General features: G+C 33.0%; 1 protein-coding gene across 5 annotated transcripts in view; it reads right to left on the reverse strand.

The window, feature by feature from the left end:
* LOC130456244 (transcriptional regulator ATRX-like) overlaps window positions 1–17,214 on the reverse strand; it is a 102,263-nt gene that overhangs the window by 20,803 nt on the left and 64,246 nt on the right. For all 5 annotated transcript variants that reach the window (XM_056809943.1, XM_056809944.1, XM_056809942.1 and 2 more), the window contains 10 exons: window positions 14,759–14,897; window positions 13,778–13,887; window positions 11,219–11,365; window positions 10,900–11,077; window positions 8,510–8,647; window positions 8,015–8,190; window positions 6,961–7,078; window positions 4,643–4,773; window positions 3,654–3,736; window positions 2,957–3,114 (listed from right to left, as the gene is read on the reverse strand). In XM_056809943.1, the coding sequence (XP_056665921.1) occupies window positions 2,957–3,114; window positions 3,654–3,736; window positions 4,643–4,773; window positions 6,961–7,078; window positions 8,015–8,190; window positions 8,510–8,647; window positions 10,900–11,077; window positions 11,219–11,365; window positions 13,778–13,887; window positions 14,759–14,897 (1,378 nt within the window). The remainder of the gene's footprint in view (window positions 1–2,956; window positions 3,115–3,653; window positions 3,737–4,642; window positions 4,774–6,960; window positions 7,079–8,014; window positions 8,191–8,509; window positions 8,648–10,899; window positions 11,078–11,218; window positions 11,366–13,777; window positions 13,888–14,758; window positions 14,898–17,214) is intronic.

Here is a 17,214-nt window from a genome sequence, read left to right on the forward strand (position 1 = left end):
AGGCATTAAAAAAAACTGTATAAAAAAATTTATGGTGGCAAAAAAAACTAGAAAATGAGGGGGTGCCCCTCAATTGGGGAATGGCTGAACAAATTGTGGTAAATGACAGTGATGGAATACTATGGTGCTATAAAAAATGATGATTGCATAAACTGGAAAGACCTCCATGAATTGATGTTGGAGTAAAATGAGCCAAACCAGGAGAACTGTACATAGAAAGTGAAACATTGTGGCACAACCAAATGTTAACAGATTTTTCTGCTAATAGCAATGCAACAATCCAGGACAATTGTGAGAGACTTATGAAAAGGAACACTATCCATATCCAGAGAAAGAACTGTGGGAGTAGAAACACAGAAGAAAAACATGATTTATCATTTGGTTATGTGGGTTTATGATTTGGGATTGGGGTTTTTAAAGTATGAAATATGTGCAAATATGAATATGGAAAAAATTTTTTCAGTAGATAAGACATGTATGAACCAGTGGAATTTCTTGTTGGCCAGTAGAGTGAGGAAAGAAAGAAAACATGAATCATGTAACCCTGGCAAAATATTCTTAAAAAAAAAATGTGGGGGAAAAAACTGAAGCAAAGTTGTTACACTCCTATACTTCTCATTTTCTTCATCTTCAACATGAACTGCCAGACCAGTCAAACTATACATGAACTATGAGATCTGAACTCCAAGTTCAACAATTAAAAACTTTGCCTAACTTGCCTTATTTTGGGATGTTTAGGAATGGGAAAATCAACCTTAAAAAAATTTAGGATAGAAATTGTAAGTATCTGCAAGTATTCTATGTGAAAGAAAGATTATATTAACTCAAACACAGAGACAGTCAATCCATAGAAACACATTTAGGTTTTAACATAAAAGAAAATCAGGCATTTCCTAAAGCTCCAATTTCCTATCCAACCTTGTTTCCCCTTGAAGTTTTAAAGCAAAAAATGTTTGATGTTTTAATTTTTTCAAACTTTCTATCTTGGAATCAATACTATGTATTGGTTCCAAGGCAGAAGAGCAGTAAGGGCGAGGTAATGGGGATTATGTGACTTGCTCAGGGTCACACAGCTAAGAAGTGAGTCAAGATTTAAACCTAGGACTTGTCTCTAGGCCTGGCTTTCAATCCACTGAGCCACCTAGCTTCCTTCTCTAATGTTTTAAAAGGAATTCTTAGCTAGCTTCAATCTGCCTCTGAAGTATTTGCAATTTTGAGTAACTATGATTAGATTTTTTTTAAATTTTATTTGCTCAATTTCAAATATTATTCTTTGGTTACAAAAATCATATTCTGTTCCTTCTTTTCCTCCCCCACTCTACCATAGCTGATGTGCAATTCCATTGGGTATTACATGTGTCCTTGATCAGATCCCATTTTCCATGTTGTTGGTGTTTGCATTAGGATGTTCATTTAGAGCACAACTAGATGTTTTGAAACATTCATTCTAATTCTAAATTGCATGACACCAGATTATGTAGGTGTAATATCACTCAAAAAAAAAAGCACCTGAAATTTCCTTTTGTACTCTGTTGGAAATAATCTTAGTAGTAAATACTTTAGAAATGGTTATTTCTTTGTTTTACATTTTAACTAGTCAGAGTCACCAGAAAAATTAATTTTTATTGACATGTTTATCAAGAAATCTTGTTTAATGGGAGATTTTCTTGTTGGATCACTCTTCGAAGTTCAAAAATTTTTTATGAAATAAAATACTCTCTTGATCAATAAACCTTTATCATGTCTTTTATTCCTGTGATGAGATCTATAATTGAAAATATTTCTAAACTTTGCTTATTTGCTGCTTCTCTTGCAATTTATTAAATACAGCCTCAATAAAGATTTTGTTCGAGATGAGGAATAAAAGGCCAGCAATTGTTGATGTTTTCTTGGTAGTAAGTTCAGTAATGAAGAAGTCCTTAACATTTTTGTTAATCATTTGGTATTTTCCCCTCTTTCAAGATACTTTGAAAATTAATGGCTCAATGTCTTTAAAACTATGTCACTAGAATTAATATATCTGAAGTTCTTTTCATCTTTTGTTCTCTTTGGGGTCATTTCTACTTTTGTATCACATCTGAAATTTTGATGGAGAAGAATAAACCACATAGGCACTGCTACTTTTGTTTATGTTTTCCAATTTTATTTTTCGTATGTCTGTGATGATCTATTTCAATTTGTTCATTTATTTTTCTTATCAAGTTTTCTATAAGCATTAAATTATTTGACAGGTTTTTTGTTTTAGAAAATAAAATGTTAAACAAATTTTATATTAATTTTAGATTTTTCTTAATTTCATATTAATTTACATTAAACATATCAGAAAATGCTACCTGGTTATACCTTTAAGCTCAAAAAACATTAAGATGACTTAGGAAAAAGATATTTTAGATTTATTGAGATTCTTTTTAAATCAACAGATTCAATAATTTCATTAATTTTCCTTAGGTAAATAAATACTAAGATTATTAAAAATATTGACATTGTAAAAATGATTCTAATTCAAGGTTAGTTTTTATTTTTTTACTGACTCACTTTGTAAAAAAACCCTTATCTTCTGTCTTCGAATCAATACTGGGTATTGGTTTTAAGGCAGAAGAGTGGTAAGGGATAGGCAATGGGGGTTTAAATGACTTGCCCAGGGTCACACAGCTAGGAAATATCTGAGGCCAGATTTGAACCCAGGATCTCCCATTTCAGGGTCTGACTCTCAATCCACTGAGCTTCCCACCTTTACTGACTCATTCTAAATGATCTAAACTATCGATTTAGTAGGTTCTGAAATAAAAGGATCTTAATGTAAAATGATAATACTTTAAACTTTGTGAATAAGCCTACTTCACTTACACAGAAATTATCTAAATCCAGAAATCTAAACCTGATTAAATGATTTTTATGTTATTTTTTTTGGTAACCTAGATCACTGTATAAAAATATACTTCCACATTAGACTTACTTTCTTCTTGTTTCGGGGTTATAGATGAGCTGCTGGTCCCCTCATCCTTATTTCCTTGACCACCACCTCTAGATCTTGAATTCCATACTTTAATTACTTCTACACTGTCATCACTTCCACTTGAGTCAGTATTTTTTCTTCCTTTGGACTTTTTTTTCCTAGGAATGATTATAATATAAAAGAGAATATTAAAACCTATATAGTCAGTTAATTAAAACTGTAAAATACTATATATAATAAGAATCCCAAAATAATTATAACTGACCCCCAAATATTTATATATTTCCCTTAAATGTTAGTTTTTCAATGACTCTTATTTTTAAAAAGTTTACTTAGCAAAATATCTTTCCCTAAAAAAAAGCATTATATAGCATCTTTTGAGAAAATAAAATTTTAAATGTGTTTACATTTAAATTGTAAATTTAAATTAATTTAAAACATTTTTGCATGTTTTATTCAGAACATGTATTTTAAGTTAAAGTATTTAAATATGATGCAATTAAAAAAAATTCCCGTTCCTTTGAATCCACAAAGTATAGTATTAATACATTACTTCATTATTGACATTTTTATAAATAATGGAGTAAAATATGATGAGCAGCTATAACATGACAATGATACTATATTTTACTTCATTTCATTAGCTCTTATAGGTTTAAAATGCTAAAAATATAATTTTATACAAATTTCAATTTACTTAGGATATTCATCTGAGCTTGTTGAGATTTCATCAAAATCTGAGGTTACCAATTCATCCATGCTTTCTTCATCGAAATATCCCTGAAAGGAAATAGTTTAAAAGAATTTCTTAATTTTCCCCCTCATTTTTCATACATGGTATTAAGGACTACAAAGTGCTTAATTCCTATATGTGTCACTTCCATAATTCACCACCCCCATTCTACATGAAAGACAAAAGAATAAAATAGTCATAGTTTAGTCAGGAAGTCATAAGAACTAGAAAAACCCTTTGAGTCCAGTTACTCCAACCTCACTTAACAGATGAGCAAATAGAGTCAGGAAGATGATATGACTTATGAAAAATCATACTTTGTTAAGTTTCAATACCAAGATGTGGTGTGTTCTACTTGTATCATACATCTTTTAGTTTATTTAATGTTTATGAATTTCAGTTTTCTTTAAATTTTAAAATGGTGACATCACAGGGTGATGTCTTAAGTGAGGCAGAGATGTATGAAGTCACTGGCCTCACTAACTCTTCCAGGCATCTATCTTACCATCAGTGGTAAGACAAAAGTCAACCTGACCATGATGGCCTGGGGCTGCAGAGATCCATAAAGGATAAACTTTGAGAAAAGAACATTACATTTGGCAATTAAGAGACTTATTAGTAACTTCCAAGAGAAATTTTTCTTGAATGATGAGGACAGAAGCCAGACTTTAAAGAACTGAGAAACGAGTGAAAAGAATGGACATAGGAGACACCCATTGTAGACAGCTTTCTCAAGTAAATTTATCACAATATCTAGAAAGAACAAATGGATGAGTTTTTGGAGCAAAACATGGAGAAGATTATAGTCAACAGGAAAGAAGTCAGTGAGAGACTGAATAAAGATCATTAAGAGGAAGCAAGGATGACACAGGGGAAACTTGCTGGAGAACAAAGGATGGATTGAGATCACAGAGTATTTAAAATGGATATTTAAAAAATAATGTCTAATTTACCTTGTTTTCTTTGCTAATATAATCCAACTGTAAGCACCATGGATGAGTCCAAATTCTGCTAAATATCTGAAAGTCCTGGAAGAGCTTTGTTCCTGCTTTCCCTTTCCTTCCTTCAATAGTACCTCCCACACCTGATAATAAAAGGTTTATTTAAGTTAAATAAAAAGATTTCATATTTTTCTTTTTATAGAAAGTCATTAATAACAAAATTTAAGAATCCTAGTTGTCTATGGAGGAAAAAAACAGTAAAAGGAGAGAAGTATGAAAAAAAAACCCACAAATCTATGACTAACACAGATTAGCATCTGGGAAGAGAAACTGTGAGATTACACCAGAATATTAGAATGCTTTGAATTAGAATAACTTGATCTACAAGTTTTTCATGATTACTTAAATTACTTGTTACAATTCTCTAGTGACAATTCCTATCATCTTAGCAGCAATGTCACTTTTTAAAAGACCTTTATATTCTTAGAATCAATACCTGTTTATCACTTCCAGGGGAGGAGCAGCAACGGTAATGGAAGTTAATTTGCCCAGGGTCACACAGCTGGGAAGACTAAATTTGAGTCCAGAGCCACCTGTCCCCAAGCATGGCTCTCAATACACTGAGCCACTTAGTTAATTCCCATCAATGCCACTTTACTTTTTCACAATTACTGAGTTAGGTACAATATCCTCTTCTTTGTTACTTTTTCTCATACTTCTGTCCTTTTTTGAATCAAATTTAAATCCATACTACTTATCTATCTTCACCATCATCGTATATTGATAAAGTGTCTACTATGTTCTACACATTGTCAATTTGATCTTCATAACAGCCCTGGATAAATTTCTTTTATTATCCACACTCTCTAAAAGAGATTCTTTTTTTTATAAATATTTTAAATATTTCTAAAACTTCTGTAGAATACTTCTTGTTTGCCTATATTTTTTGTAAAAAAGGGCATATAGCCAGAGGTGGCCAATTTCTAGTTTAATGATCTATAAGGAAGTATTTACATTTCACAACTGTTTTCTAGTTTATCTTTCCTTTCCAAAGGTTTCCCTTATGCCAATTTCTTAGAAGTTGCACTTTCAACTCATACTTCATTATTTCTAAAAAATATATCATTAGATTTTGGTTGCTATGTATTATTATTTCAGAATTGTTTGTGATGACAAAAGACATTACTTTTTTTTCCCTGGGAGCTGTGACAAGGAAATCACTTTAAAAGACTGATATATATATTAATTTAAGGTCGCCAAGGAATTCAGCTATGTAATTCCTAAATGAAAACTCAAGTCAGCAGTCAATCTTTTATGGAGTTTAATCACAAACAGGAGGAAGAAAGGAATTAGAGATAGAGAGAAAAGGAAGAGAAGGGAATAGGGCTTAAATACCCCTTCTGTTTAGGCTGGGCCAAAAGGCCCAAGCCCTTAGATAGCTGGGGCAAAGAAAAGAGATCAGTCCCTATTACTCACGTGACCAAAATGGAGAAACAGTCTCCCGGGCCTCCACCTCCAGCTTCCTTCAGAGCAAGCTTCTCAGAGCACGCTCCAACCACTCAGACAAACTCCTCAACCACCACCTCTGAGTCTTCAGACCCCTCTCTCTTTAAGGAAACCATCCAAGTTCCCTCCCCTAAGTTCTCATATCTACCAATCACTGTCCATCAATTTCCCTGTGCCAATGGAGGCTCTACCTTAACCCAGGACCGCCCAGAGGTCTCTGGCTTTGCACATGTTTGTTGAAGGTCATATGTTCAAATAATTAAATCTTTGATCCTTTGCTACAGTCCTTCCTAAATCCTGTTAACCCGAGTAGGGTAGAGATTGGAATAATTAAATTTTGATCTATGCTGCAGCCCTTCCTCAATCCTGTTAGGACTGAGTAGGGTGGAGATTGATTCCAAGTATCTCCATTGTATCAATTCTAAAATCAATCATGACTCAAAGAAATTCCTGTTCTATGCTTAAGCATAGGTCAAAGTCCTTTCCATTGTTCAGCAAAAGGTTTCTGTCCTAAAGTAATCTTAAGAAGGGAGGCGGAGGAAACTCTCATGCCAATGGGGTTCACATTCCAATAGGAATATAGGAAATTTTTCAAGAATGAAATTTCCCAATGGTGAAATTTCCAACATTTATAAGTCTAAGAAATTTTGAGGTTTACAGAGCTTGCTTTATTCTAAACCCATGATAGCTTTATGTTATCTTATGAGAAAGGGATTGATAAGGCAAAATTTTAAAAATAACAATTTGAAGTGAGGATCAATTAAATTTTTAAGAGTTACCATAAAAGAATAATCACTCAAAGTAATTAAAATCTTTTTTTGTACCTATTAAATGATCCAAATAGTACTGGTAAAGCTTGCACTGAATAGAAGTCATTCTTACTGATATTACATACTCATATTTTGGTGGCAAAAACTTTGTTAATGCTGTGTAATCTTTCCTCTGTAATGAAATGAAAATAAGTTTAAGCTCAAGTTATAGCAGTTAATTGATATATAGTCTGAACTTTGAAATGAACTAACTCTCAAGGTTATAATCCCTTGAACATAATTTTTTTTTTTTACAAACAAATTATTCCAATGGAAAACAATTCTCTCTCTTCACTATTGATAAAGGAATATCTTCGGACCTCAATTTTTATCATTCAGCCAAGTTTTAAATTTTCTATATTCTTGTATTCATTTTCAAGATATCTCGATTCTCCAACTGGTTCCCCAACTGGAATTTTTCTATAAAACTGAGATATTTTGGACTGGGTGTGACTTTAGAAGCCATGGTTGTGGTACCTCCAACAGTATTTCTTCACAGGACTTATTTTGCAGGATCTTGTCTGGATGGCTCTGTCTTATATCCTCTGGAAATGTCCTCTAAATGAGTCAGTTAATATGTCTGTAATGAACCTAACTCTAAGAGATGCCTTGTGTCCTTGTTATAGTTCAGTAATAAACCATTCTAGGTACCATGGTGACTAGTAACATAGGTTCAGTCACAAAGCCTACAATCTGCAGATGAAACCCATTAATCAGTCAGCATGTCTTAATGATAGAAATGATCACCAGTACATGGGTGAGCCTGGTTTCCCTGGTGTGTTTTCCCATTATGCTGAGTATCTTATACTTCTTATACTTCTCCATCTTCCCAAACCTGTTCTTTTTGTTCTGAACTTGCCAAAACTAAATAAAGATCTGTACCTTGGGGTCTTTGCTCATTGAGGAAGATAGCCAAATTGTTTGTTACTACTTGCCTAATTGGTTATGGCTAAGATCTTTATCTCTCGGTTCATCTTAAGTTTTCAAATATCACGAAGGGATTTTAGATGAATTTTTTCATGTAAATTGGGCTAAGTACAAAAATAAAAAATACACATTATACATATACCTGAACACATCCAGCTAATAGTTCATAGAGAATGTGAGCCCGCTTTTTCATTATTCGAACATCTTCCATAGTGGAATCTGCACACTGGCCATTTTGAATTGGATTTATGAATCGATTCCTAAATTCCTTGATAGAACCAAGGAGATTCTCTTTGATAAAATTAACCATACAGTGATCTAAGAAAAGAAAAACCGTCACTGTAGACTTTCATTCAACTAATTTTGTCTCATGAAATTAAGTGATCAAAAACAAATATTTTTTAAATAAATAAAATCTGACTAAATAATCTGATAGCTAAATCATCATTTAACAATTCAAATAATATTTGGAAATGTTAAGCACATTTTAAAATATAGTTTAGCAAATTTAGCACTAAAAAAACCTCTAAAACGTCTTTTAAAAAAGAGAAAATAAGTATCCTTATCTTCTGTTTTAGAATCGCATTCCCATTTTCAAAAATAACTCATTATAACCCAACAGGGACTAGTAACTTACATTCAATTAGATTATTCTGTAGAGGTGTTCCTGTTAAAATAATTCTTCTTTTTGAACGAATAGAATTCATAGCTTTGGATATAACTGAAGTTTCATTTTTTAGTATATGGCCTTCATCACATACAACAAAGTCTGGACCTGTTGAAAAATTTTTTATTATTTAGCTTTCTCAAAGGCTGTATTAATTCATTGTTTACAGAAGTTCAAATTGCATAAAGGACCAGTGATTAAGTCATCAAAATCTATGCTGGGGACTGAAATGAAAGGAAAAATCACTGCACTAAGAACCAGAATATTTTGACCAAGAATATGTCCTTACCTACTCTACACTTCCAAAGAATTATACCTTAAAACAAAGAAAATGTCTATAAAACTTTCCCTCATTACTTTGCTTTGTTTGACATTATCAATTCCACTGATGTGCAGAGAAAGGAAGTTGAGAAACTAACAAGATGGGAAACTGATTCCACAGGCAGTATCTCCCCCCCACCTCCCGGGATGGTGCCAGGCAAATTATGCAATTTTGGTTCCTGAGATATGAGACCAAGGCACTGCTTGCTCTCTCGGTTCTCTTCTAGCTGGAGCTTGAAACTGAAGGAACCCTTGTCAGTGGTGAGCTTCAATCCATCTAACAGCAAAAAGGGTAACCAATTCTCTACCTCTTTCCTACATTTCCCACTCTTTACTATCACTATACTTTAATGTAATAAAGTTACTAAAGCTACTAGCCTCAATTTAATTTTAATGTTCACAAAACAAATCCATCATATGACTATTTGGTTCTTTCCTCTTCATCTTTCTCTAACAAAGGACAGACATGTTATTCATCACATATGTCTATTTAAATCACAATTGGTCACGGCATTTTGCATTTTCATTATTTGTTCATACATTTTTCCTCTTTCTTTTTATTCTATATATTTGTTAAGTTTTGTGGGAAAATATATTCCATTTATTTTTTTAAAGTCACAAGTTGGAAATATTCTCCAAATGATAATCTCAAACTTTTTTCTTGTTTCTTCTCCTAATGATAATTGTTTTATATAAATATTCTGATATGTATATTTTTCTTTGTCCTTGAGTCCTTTGGAAAGCACTGGCTCAAAGAACATTAAGAATACACAATTCAAAATTATATTTTTAAATTTCTGGACCATTTTATACCTCTCTACTATTAGTAGAAAGTGCATATGGATTTGCACATCACCACCAATAAGGACAACCATTTTTTCTGGATTTGTTAACTTTTATTAATTATAAGCTATTTACCTAATTACAGCCTGTATTTTTTCCATATAGGCATTAATAATTTTTGTTACTTCTTTTGAGAATGTCATTTATATCTATGTCAACAAATAACGGTTTTACTATGATACAATTGAATGTAATGGATTTCTCTATTACTGGCAAAGCAGTGATCCTGAACAACTTGGAGGGATCTATGAGAAAGAACACTATGCACATTCAGAGGAAAAACTGTGAGAGTAGAAACCCAGAGGAAAAACAACTACTCAATTACATGGGTGGGTGGGTGGGGGGGGAAATATGATTGGGGCTGTAGATTCTAAATGATCACAATGAACACTCTAGTGATTTCCATCAACATGGAAATAGGTTTTGATCAAGGACACATGGAAAACCCCAAGTGTACATCAGCTATGGTAATGGGTGGTGGGAGGGGAGGGAAAGAATGATTCTGGTAACCTAGAAAAAAATATTCTAAATTGACTAAATAAATTAAAATTTCAAAACAAAAACAAATAATAGATTTCCTTTTCTCTGAGCTTCCCACTTCTAGTGAGGATACCATTCTTTCTTGTCAAAAAAAAAAAATTTTAAACACCCTGCCTTCTGTCTTAGGAACAATACTCTGTGTATTGGTTCTAAGGCAGAAGAATGGTAAGGGCTAGGCACTGAGGATAAAGTGACTTGCCCAAGGAAACATATAAAGTATCTGAGCCTAGATTTGAACTCAAGACCTCCTGTCTCTTGGCCTGACTCTCAATCCACTGAGCTAGCTGTCCCCCTTGTTAATTCTTATATAATAAATTTCCTTATTGGTTTCTCAGGATCAAGACTTTCTATTCCAACTTATCAACCAAAAGCTGACAAAAGGACTTTCCTAAAGCATAAATCTGTACCCAATTCAATGTTCCCTACTAACTGGAATTTACTTCTCAATGGAAATGTTTCTTTTATTAGAATCGCTTTTAAGGGTATGAATGCCTATCACAATAAAACTTAGTAAAAAAAATTAGTGAACTTGAACTTTTACTTGTATGTAAAGGTATAACTTCTGCCTACCATCTTCCCAGGACTTTGGAGGTTCAGTAAATTTTAACAAAAATAAAAACCAAGATATGATGTGAGGTTTCAACATTTTATATTACCTGGATCAACAAGAGTTTTATTAAATATTTCTTTTAATTTTCTACTCTTCATATTCCTTCCTTGTGCAAGATTTCGATACATTTCATAGCCGATAATCATTACTCCACCATTGTCCTGCCAATTTTGCAGAATGAGGCATCTGTCCTGAGGGCGTTTCATGGTTGCTAATTCTGAAACCTTTATGAAAAGAAGAAGCAGATATCAAAGACATTCTTCATATTAAGTACTAAAAAGTTTCCCTGAAATATACCTAATTTTCTTTAAGCAAAATACCCTAAATTATATTTTGTTGTAAAATTTCTTTGAAAACTGTATCACCTTGAGTTTTTCATCTTCTTGTAATCCCTTCTGCCATTTCTCAAATTCATTTATCCAGTTGTAGACAGTGTTAAGGGGGCAAACCACTAAAGCTGTAGCAAACTTCAATTTGTCACATAACAGAACTGTGTGAAGAAAAGTTACCACCTAAAAGAAAAAAACCAAATGTTCTTGGTTACAAAATGAAACACAACCTATAACTGCAGTAAATAGTTTTTATTTGGTATATAGACAGGATAACAGTAAGAAATTGCAGGAAATATCTTTGGACCCATTAAGAAAATTAATTTTCAGGGAATAAAACCTAGAAAGACAGCAAGGGGCAAGGATGTGAAAAGCTTTAAATATCAAATTAAGTATGTTATTTGATTATGACAGGGATTGATAGCTGTGACACAAAGTAACTATAGTTTCCCATTTTAGAATAAGCATCTAGAACACAAATCTATTTTGCTTTCCTATATCTTAGTTTTTGTGGAAAGACAAAAATTCAATCAATTACTGCCCGTTTCTCCCTAAAAGTCAAAGTGGATTAAGAAATCTCTTCCCTAACCTGATAGTGATTACTATTTATATTTTCTATATTGAAAATACCTGCTGGAAATTGCTCATATTTAGGTATCAATTGATGTTTCACACCTCCACTCAAAACAATGTATGTAATAAATTTTAATAATTTTTTTACATCATTAGATTGCTTACCAGGACAAGGACTAGAGGGGATGGAGGGGAAAGCAGGAGGTAAAATATAATACCATCCCAAAATTGGATCTTAAAAAATGGAGTTAACAACTAGAGAGAGGGGCAATGAAGAAGGAATATCAAAGAACTACTGAATTAAGACTGTCTACCAGGAGAGTTTTTCATGTTTTTGTTTTTTTCTTGGCTGTATCATACCTTTTCCCACTTTTTTTTTTTTGGTAAACCAAACAGGATTATTTTCAGAACTTGTCCAAAAATAAATTGGTACTTTCCCCCTTAAACTCCCCTTCATTCTACTATCAACCTATATCACTCATTTAGTTTAATTGCTGGATTCACCCTTGACTCTACTCCAGTTTAACCCACATAACTAAGACCTGGATATTTTATTTCATTAACCTCACGTGTTCCTTTATCACACATATATGCAAAAGAGAGTTAACATGATTTATACACAAAGGCTGACAGCACAAGCTAATCAGTGAAACATGGAAGAAATTAAGTGCCAGAACCCCAGACTTCATCATCTCTTATTTGTACTACTATAAAAATCTCCTCATTTGAAAACTCTTTACTCCAAACCACTCTGATCTCCTAAATTGATAGTCCTGACTTTATAAATAAATACCAAAGTTTCCATGTTACTCTTTGATTTGAGGGAGGAGTGTGTGAAACAAAACCATGTGACGTTCCCAGAGAAAGCTTCTGGCTTGTTTCAATAATGTTAAATTCACAAAGAAAATCAAAATATTCCCAACAGGACTAGCCTGGGAGAAAGGTGGACAATGCTCATGAGAGTGTTGGAGAAAGTAACCCTGTTTTGTACATTTTACTCATTGAAACCTGAAATTAAATTGTGCTGAAAGATTATATGTCAGAGCCGCACACCCAACAAGGGGTCTGGACAAGAGGACGGAGGAGAATCTTACAATAGGGATATTACACTAAGGTCATGAGAAATGAGATGGGTAATAAAATGGCAGGATATGGGTTTGTACCTCAAAGAGATAATGGACAAAAAGACTTGTACAGAAATATTCATAGCTGCGCTCTTTGTGGTGGCCAAAAATTGGAAAATGAGGGGATGCCCTTCAATTGGAGAATGGCTGAACAAATTGTGGTATATGTTGGTGATGGAATACTATTGTGCTAAAAGGAATAATAAAGCGGAGGGATTCCATGGAGACTGGAACAACCTCCAGGAAGTGATGTAGAGCGAAAGGAGCAGAACCAGGAAAACATTATACACAGAGATGAATACATTGTAGCACGATTGAACTTAACTGACTTCTCCATTAGTGTCAGTGCAGTGATCCTGCACTTGGAGGGTTCAATGAGAAAAAGCACTATCCACATTCATAGGAAATACTGTAGGAGTAAAAACACAGAAGAAAAACAACTGCTGGACTACATGGGTTGATGGGATATGGCTGGGGATGTAGACTCTAAATGAACATCCTAATGCAAACATCAACAACAAGTAAATAGGTTCTGTGGAACTGTGCATCAGCTATGGGAGGGGTGGTGGGAGGGAAGGGAAGAATAGAATATGGTTTTTGTAACCAAGGAATAATGTTTGAAAAAACTAAAAAAAAAAAAAAATAATTGGCAGGATACTATTTGATCCTTTATTGATATGTCTATTCTGAGGAACAGAAGATAGGCTACTGAGAAATGAGAATAACTATTAGGTGTTGGGTTACCAGTTCTTGGGTATTAAGATACACAAATAAAGGCATGACAGCCAAAGACATGACACACAAGAAGTACGCACACTGGGTTAGGAAACTTATATTACATTTAATTTTAAGAAAATAAAAACGATGTAATTTAACCTATATTTTTATAATGACTTACTTGTAGTGTTTTTCCAAGACCCATGCAGTGGGCAAGAATGCATCCTGAGCCTGCTGATGTCTTTGTTTTTATTACAGATTCACAACAGCAGTCCCACATGAACTGAACACCTATGTAAAATATATTAATAAAAAACAAAACCTTAAAATTTGTGATTTTGAATGAACATTTCAAATTTTTTGAAAGGAACTATACAATTGGGCAGGAACTATGATCATAATCTTTCAGACTACCAAGTCTTCCAAGAAGTTTTGTCTTCACTGAGTATATAATATTTGGTGAATTTAACTGGAGTAAAAAATTCTTAAATCCATACTTGCTAATGAGAACTGTTATTATCTGTTTCATGTTTATTTAGAAAAAGAAATGTAAATAATCAATCCATTTAATTCCTCTAATATTACTGGCTTAATTTTAAATAAACTAGTTAAAATGCATAAAAACACCCATGCAAATGTAACACAAAACATTACCCTTTTACTAAAACATTACAGTTAACAATGAAGTGATTATGTGTAATAAGAAGGATTCTAGAAGAAAAGTCATTTAAAATTATATTTTAGGGGGCAGAGCTGGGTGGCCCAGTGGTTTGAAAGCCAGGCCCAGAGACGGGAGGTCCTGGGTTCAAATCTAGCCTCAGACATGTGACCCCCACTGTTTACGCCTTACCACTCTGCTGCCTTAGACCCAATACCCAGGATTGATTCCAAGATGGAAGGTGAGGGTTTAAAAAAATTAAATTAATAAAATTAGATTATATTTTAGGGGGACACATACATGGCTCAGTAGTTAGGGAGCCAAGCCTGGAAACAGGAAGCCCTGTGTTCAAATTTGGCTGCAGACAGTTCCGGGCTGTATGACCCTGGGAAAGTCACTCACAATCTTTACTATTTCTGTGTTGGAAGCAACACACAGTATTGATTCCTAGACAGAAGATAATGGTAAAAAAATTATGTTGTAAATTTTTAAATAAAATCTTACCATCTACTTGATGAGGTTTTAATTTGGTAACCATATTTCTATGGAGCTGAACCAAAGGTTCTTTGGTTTCTTCATCTTCATCTAAAATAAGTTTGGTTGTAATTGGATACATATCAGGTGAATCAGAAACATCTAGCACCTATGCAAAAAAAAAAGGAAAAATAGTAGAATTGCAAGGAAATTTTTTTTTATAGTTCCAAGAATGGTTTTATACTGATATTTTACAATACATGTCTTTATTTTACAAGTTGGAATTATATCCTGAGCAATATAGTGCAATGAAGTTTTACTGTAAATAATAGTAGGAACATTGGAGCAATTCATATTTTATTCAAATGTTATCAAACACTAATAAATACAACCTTACTCGTTCTCAACATTCAGTACTCTCTTTTAAAAACAATTATGGGTTATTAAAAGTTATATAGAAGCCTGTATACTAACCAATCACTTCTGTCACTTTATAGGAACATCATAAATTAGGCAAAGTATAAAACAGTTTGGTCAAGGGCAAGAGAAGGAGTAGAGTAAGTTCCTAAAACATCTGTAGTAAAAGAAGTACAATATATTTGCTATTTTTAATTTTGGTGTCTTAAGAACACATCAACATTAATATTACCTCCCAAAATGCCAAGAAGATCACATTTGCTCCTTGGAACAATCAAGTAAGACCCTTAAGTCTGTAACATAAAGAGCTTGATACTAACAGTGAAGAAGGTATGGACTAATTCTCTTTAGGAACCTCTTTCAGAGCACCAATGAACAAGGGACAGTGCTACTTATTCACTGGAAGGATCAAGGCTAGTAATTTTTAAATTAAGATGCATTAAAATTCCTACTTTAAACCATATCAGACTAAAACTTCTCATAAAACCTTAGTTTAGCAAAATAGAAATCAAGTACTATCGCCAAATTCATAATCCATACAATTCTAACTGAAGCAGTAAGACATACAATATAAAATTGCCAGAACTGTAAAAATACCTTGCATTTCCCCCCCAAACATCCTTGAAAGGAAAAAAATAATATCCCTTTCCTGCCTCCCGTCACCAAAAACCCCAGCATTTCACTTTGTGGTGTTGCACTATTTAAGGCCCCAGGTAGTAGAGTTTGGCTTGGTAATTTCTGTTCTATACTGCTTAAATTGGAACCTTTATTCTTACCCCACACAAAGCAATATACATATATAAAACACAAATTAAACACTTGGGTTTGTTTTTCATTTGCAGGCTTGGAACTGTGACAAACCAAAAAAAATTTCATTAAAACAAAAGTTACACGTCCACACGTATAGTAGCTGAGCACCAGACAGGAAGTGGGAATTATTGCTAAATTCACATTTCAGGTGTGTACCCCTCCCTCTAAATTTCAGATCTACTTTAAAATCATACAATATTCTTTTAATCAGAGTTTTAAAAATTGCAGTTAAAAACAATCAATAAAATATTTCAAATAGCCTGTCAGAACAAATAACATTCTGTTGTTGAAAAATTTATAGCTCTCAGACTTCTGTCTGTATCTTTTCAAAGTCACTTTTCATCATAAACATTTTTCATTTCACACATTTGTGATTTTTCTACCTTTGTCACAGACTAATAAAAGAAACATTTCTTTTTAAAGTATTCAGGTTCCTTTTCACCTGTCATAAGCATCTTTTTAGGGAGGCACTAGCTATTCCTTCTGGAAAAGTGGTTTTCATAGTCAAAAGAAAGATGCCACATACAGGAGGGTAAAGTGAAGGTAGGTGACATGAAACAGGACTTATAATCATGTTGTGACAATGTTTCATTTTAACAATCATAATTCACACATTACTGAAAACTCTAGGTCAAATGCTGCCTGTTCCAAATTGCACGAATTCTGTAAAAATAATAGCAAAGAATTTTAGAACTCAAGTATATTGGGAAAGGAATTCAAAAACAAAAGTCTGCTTTAAAGCCTTCCTCAACTTTCTTTAAAAAGAATTGGTTTGATGCAAATTGGTTTTTGTTACCATTCCTTCTCATATACTAGGAAATTTTTAAAAAGAATTCATAGCAATTAATGCAATAGTATACTAACAGGCAAGTTTGAAACAGGATTAATGTTATCTTTAGCAAAGATATTTTTTTATGAATTTTGATATCAGTTCAACTAAACACATCAAATATTTATTACATATAAAAATAGGCAAAGCATTATGGAAGGCCTGGAAGACTGAGGGAATATGACTAATTTCTGACCCCAAGAATCTTTCTATCAAAGGTAATTAATTGTTGATGTTTTAAACATTTTGGCTAACTCTAGATCAGAAAATTTTTCCACAAAAGAGAAATAAACTAGGAAGTTAAGGGCTTAAATAAAACTCTAAAAAGGTTACTCTAAATTTTTTGGGGGGGGATACAGAATGGTTATAGAAAAAAAGTAGAACTATTTCTCTTCTGTGTATGGTATATATCCACAAAATAGACCATTTA

The sequence above is a fragment of the Monodelphis domestica genome, assembly GCF_027887165.1.
Source record: "Monodelphis domestica isolate mMonDom1 chromosome Y unlocalized genomic scaffold, mMonDom1.pri SUPER_Y_unloc_2, whole genome shotgun sequence".
In the NCBI taxonomy this organism is placed as follows: domain Eukaryota; kingdom Metazoa; phylum Chordata; class Mammalia; order Didelphimorphia; family Didelphidae; genus Monodelphis; species Monodelphis domestica.